The 5757-nt window shown below is 39.9% G+C and overlaps 1 protein-coding gene across 1 annotated transcript in view; it reads left to right on the forward strand.

The window, feature by feature from the left end:
- The window catches only part of insig2 (insulin induced gene 2), a 14445-nt gene extending 11045 nt beyond the window's left edge, over positions 1 to 3400 (forward strand). Inside the window, exons 6-7 of the mRNA XM_020606606.1 lie at positions 2122 to 2221; positions 2445 to 3400. Of these exons, the coding sequence (XP_020462262.1) occupies positions 2122 to 2221; positions 2445 to 2486 (142 nt within the window). The 3' untranslated portion in view covers positions 2487 to 3400. The remainder of the gene's footprint in view (positions 1 to 2121; positions 2222 to 2444) is intronic.
- Positions 3401 to 5757: the final 2357 nt, after the last annotated feature.

The raw sequence follows: 5757 nt of genomic DNA on the forward strand, positions 1-5757 counted from the left end.
TATGTCATCTCTTAAAACATGAAGAGCCTCACCAGGTTTACGGACACGCTGTCTTAATTCAATAGCTACAGCAACAGCATGTTCTGAAGAAGGGCCGTAGGTTTGTTCCACCTCCTTCACCAACCGGCTGTAGTCCCACCTGGAGGACTGGGGGTTTCTGTGGATGATGGCACCTGCTGCCCCCACCAGGCAGAATTTCAGCTGGGTGACCATAGTCTTTTCTGACCAGTAATTGGCTTTAGCACAACATTCAAACCTGTGCAGGAGCTCCCTCCATGGAGCCATGCCATCATATTGACCAGGGCATAAGATGGGGACTCTCTCCCGGAAGTCACCTTCCTCCTCACTCTCCGATGACAGCTGGCAGGGGGCGTGCCTCAGCCGGCGTGTATGCAACTTAGGCTGCTCACATTCATGGGAAAGGTCCTTTAACAGAACAGTATGACCTTCATTTGGCTCTAAATGTCCATAGTTAGTGTCTTCGGCTGGGTTACAACGTGGGGCGTGTAGCCCGGGACACATGGAGCAAAGGGGAAAACATGGGGCTGGTGTACTGTGGATAAATGCTGGCTGGTGAACGGGGTAAAAGGGGTTGGAATGTGGGGTGGCAACATTTGTGGATGGTAAAATGGGGTGCAGCATTAACGGAGGATCCCCGCCTTGGTGGTGCACTCCGCTGTATCCATTGTCACTCTGCCTATAAGCCCAGTCGTCCCCAGAGCTTTTACTCCCTCCATTAGCCTCGACAAAAGGGTTTGTGCTTGAAAACTTAGGCGGCGTGGACACAGGGTCATCCACACACAAAAACTCATTACAATGTCCATAACCCTTCTTTACTTTATTGTCGTTGTCCATTTTCATAATCGTTTCACTCTCATTAGCTCCAGTTGGCGTCATGAACGGGTTAGAGGGGCTAGTCACATGTCGGGGCACGATGTGGCGATGATTAGCGGCCGCCATGCTAACGTTAGCTTATTAGCCCGACAAGGGTAATTACGGCACTTTTAGCTGCTTGTCCTGGTTTCTTTCGCCGTGTATGGTGCTCACCACTGCTGCTCTGCTTTATGTGAATAGTCCCTTCGTGGTCGCCAATGTAACCCTTCCTGCTGACCGTAGTCGAGTGGCACAGGGGAGGCTGATGTCTGCTCCAGGGCCGAGGCTGCAGTCCACCTCGGGGTTATCTCCCTTCACCGTGGTCTTTAGCAGCGAGCAAGAACACTCGGGCAACTTCCTTGGAAACCAGACTTTTATTGTCACTTTCCCTCAACATGAACAATATCGCCCACTCCGGTTTAATTCCACTGTCTGTCTTTTCACTCTCCAACCCGCTCATACTGACCTCTCGTCTACTACGCCCATACGTCACACGCTCTCCCTCGACCACACCTCCAGCCACACACACACACACACACACCATACGTACAGACTGCTCACCGGTTATTCACACATGTTCTACGCCATTCACGTAACAAAAGGTAAAGACCTGCTACATGGGAACACACTGTATATCCTGTACTGTACAGTTATTGTCCCATACGTCACCTGTGGTGCAGAGGGTTAAGGAAGTGCATGTAGAACATTTGTTAAACAAATTTTCATTCCATCTACACAAGATAGTTGTAAGAATTATTAACACACATTATTATTGAGAACCTTCAAATTATCAGGTTTTTCAATTCCATTTACTGAACTTTGATGATTTAGTAGATTTTAAAACTGTTCTGATATTACATAAAGCTAACACAAATTACTGTCAAAGAACATACAAAATGTGTTTGACCTGTGAGAAAGTTGTTCTATTTTTAAAGGGAATTTATTTTCCAGAAAATAAGAAGCAGAACAAATCTGGGGGAATGTAAAGGGGTAGGCCTGTGAGCTTTGCTTTAGGCACTTTTAAATGTAATGATATGAAAGAAAGAGATTCCTGAATAAAACAAATGTTTATATACTTTTTGAGTTTTAAAGGACTAGTTGGGATTTCAGATAGATTTATAAAAGGTACAGTATTTCTGATATGAATATACAATCAGTCAAACAAGATTGTCAGAGCAAAATATAGTTCAAACCTATATATTGTTTAAAGATTTATAAGCTGCTGTAATGTGTTTCTTCTCTGTACAGGTATACTTCTCCAGATTTCCTGTACATTCGCTCCTGGTTACCCTGTATCTTTTTTGCTGGGGTGATAACTATGGGAAATATAGGACGGCAGCTAGCCTTGGTAAGAAACTGGAATCATTTCAAATTGGAATCAGCAAATCTCTGTTGAATTGGTATTGGATTTGTGTTGTGGACTGTAATGCAAAGAAATACATATGTGCCAAGAAATATATATGTGACTCATTGTCTTAAGTTATACACTCAAAGATACAGCCAATGAAAAGTGTGATTCTGCTGTACTGTGTCTAATGGTTCTAATTCCCTTCCTGTCTTTCTCTTTCCAGTATGAATACAAATTTATTCAGGAAAAGGCCCATCAGGACTGAGGAATTGCTTGGCTCCATTGGGCCTCTGCTCAAAATGATACTGTCTTTGCATCAACCTGAAGCCAGAGGCAGAGTATCAGAGAATATCTGCATGCAGCATAGATGAGTACTGACTGGCCCAAGCCTTGGCCGGTCAGGCATGTTAGGCAATCCCTGAGCTCCTGACTGGATGTCTCGTGCCATCCACTGGACAAGTCAGTATTATTGACTGGCTCTCGTCAGGTCTTTCACAGCAAGGAGTGGTCACTGGCTTCATTCTAACTTGAGTTGAGGTGAACAATGAGAGCAGAGTTTCTTGTTTTTTTCTTTAGTGCAGCTTATATCTACTTAATCTAGAAGGATTAGCAGCAATGCATTTATCATTCTTCAGATCACCTCGGATGTTTGAAACCTTTGGCTCCATTGTGCCAAACCCAGTTGCACAGGATCAGTTTTAAACTCTGCTCTTATCCCCTAATTCTTCCTTCATCTTTCACGGGTCTGTAGAGAACACCCAGCCTTGTTAATTTCTATTTAGATATCCATCTGTATAGCAGTCCTGTTATTGTATGTCATTGGCTTATATCTACATTTAAATTTTCTTGCTATAGGAATGATTATGTGTGTACTTTATGCATGTCTGCCTTGACTTGAGAACACAGGGTGTGTACTGATCACCTGCAGTGTATATTTCTACCATGTACACTGACATATACAGTATCATGAGATCTAAAGAATGAAAGAATACACAAACAGAGGGGGCTTTCTTATCACCCATGCAAAACTTAACTATATTGTCTGGACTGGAGCCCCGCAGAGATTGCTGCCAGAAAGTGCTAATTTTATTTTGTGCATATGAACGTGTGTTTGCGTGATGTGGTTATTTTTTCTGCAGTTTATAAACTGTGTTATCTGTTGGTGTTTATCAAACCTGATAACTAGTTGTATTTGACTCTCACTGTTGTCAGGTGCAAAGTCACAGAACACAGCCCTGGAAGTGGCTTCCAACCAACAGATGTACTGTCCAGCTAGGTTAGCAAGACAGACAGAGTGCACTGCAAGGTATCACATCAGCTTATTATTACTGATATCTGCTGACAAAAAATGTGGAGAGGAGAGAGCACATGTACCAGTTTACTGTTCCCGAAAAGATAACACCTGCTTTGACATGAGAGGGAGACAGGCCTTGTGTAACCATCTGGCTCTGCATCCATGACTTGAGTTTTAACCACATAGACATTCTGTTATATTTCCTCAATGGTCTTATAGCTCCCTGTAGGACATTTCTATTTTTTAAAAATATCTTCATTTCAGGGAGTTAAACCCAGACTGTAGATAATTGACAAAGTACATAGGTAGAAAATCAAGTACAATCAAGATTGTGTGTAACCCTATGTAACTGTGCAAGCTTAATATTTAGAGATATATATAACACATTGGTATAGAGCAAACATGATAAGAGCAGATGATTTATTATTAGGAAATTGTTCTAACAAATATTTATGGTATTATGAGTATGAGGTATTGTCAGCCAGGGCCCACCCCAACCTCTCCAGGATCCTTTCACTGGACTTATTATGTACAGTAATGTACATTTCTTTGTTCTAAGGTTGGTTGGATAATTCACTATAGAAGTGCAGCCTGTAATTACAGTTAACATTACAGTTAAGCTGCCCACAAGGAAAACCTTCAAACATAGTGCTTAGCAGTGTTTAAAAAAAAAAAAAAATTTGAAGTTGATGCAGTAGTTTCGTTGGATGGATGGAAGGAGTGATGGACTTAGAACCCTCCTGCTCAAAACAAATAAAACATGCATAATATAAACATGGAGCACTTATGTATTTATAAGAGATAGGGCTAGATCATTAAAGACGCGTGTATAAAAACATTTTCATTAGAAACTGAGTATAATTACATTTAATAGAACTGTTTTTATGAAATTTTCATGATGTAGCTTAGATGATGTGAAAAACACAATAGGGAAGCTTTTAGTGCATTTTTTAGGCTAGCATGTTTCATCGTGTTATCATTTTAACACAGTCCTTTATGTTTTGTTTTGTTTTTTTATTATTAAATTTGCAAAAATTTTATCTGATGCCAAATCATGTAACAATTAAATTCTGCTGTTGGTTAATAGCTGAATGAGAAAGTGAATCTTTAATCTAGCAACTAACTTTTGTCAAAATATGAGAAATTCTAGTTACTTAAGGATTATTTGGACCCGGAACATGTGCTATTTATTTTGGTGTAATAAAGACCATGGCCTTTTGGTAACTGGTTGATTTTCTCTATATGCAGTGCATTTTCTTCTCTATTATAGTACCCACAGTTTTTTTATATTCATATTGCCAGGAACTCCTCAGAGATTAAACACTTAATATAACTCAAAGTTTACAGTGTAATTGTGTTGTGTGAATTACATACCAATAATATACTTAATTTTCTACTGGTTCCTACTGGTACTGGCAATACAATACAATACAATGGAAGGAAAAACCTGTGGGAGATGAGAGTAAACCCACTGTCTTGAAGTTTAACTGACATGGTGTTATACTGTTATAAATTTTTTTAGCACTTTACATGCTGATCTGTAAATATGTTAATCATTTTATAGTTGTTCAAACAGCTATAAACATCACATAAAACCAAGTAGAGATGCTATGTATCTGGCACAAATGCTGCAAGCAAACAGTAGTGCAACTGGAAAATTGCACACATCGACTGGTAGTATTCATGACTAATTTGGATTAATGTGTTCTGTTTTGTACCAGCTCCCACAGACACCAGCTCTTACAGACAAAAATAATTAAGATGAATAATCAGAATTTAAAGAGCCTTTGTTTGTATTATTGCTAAACTCCAGGATAAGGACACAGTTTCTCCATGATTTACATAAGTGAATGAAGCAATTTGCTGTGTGAATGTTATTGTTCAAGGCTAACTAGCTAGTAAAACAATAGGCGTGATGTGTCATAGCAGTAAGTGCTGCTTCGAAGAGCTAAACTCCCCATCACTAATGACTTCATTAATCTCTCTATTTATTCCTGACAAGCAATTATCTCCTCTCTCACACAGAATGAGGGTCAGGAGGCAAAGTTGAGATATTTACTGAAGTAGAGACTTAAAACGGGAGCCAATTGCTGCCATCCTCATACACCTGATAGTACTTATCTTTGTAATGATTGTGATCATATCAGTAATTAAGTAATACTTTAACACTTGTACATAGTAATACTGATACATGAATTCCTATATTGTCCTTTTCTACTCTTAACAGTTTGTTAGGGTTGCT

This window comes from Monopterus albus, unplaced genomic scaffold (assembly GCF_001952655.1).
Source record: "Monopterus albus unplaced genomic scaffold, M_albus_1.0 scaffold79.1, whole genome shotgun sequence".
In the NCBI taxonomy this organism is placed as follows: domain Eukaryota; kingdom Metazoa; phylum Chordata; class Actinopteri; order Synbranchiformes; family Synbranchidae; genus Monopterus; species Monopterus albus.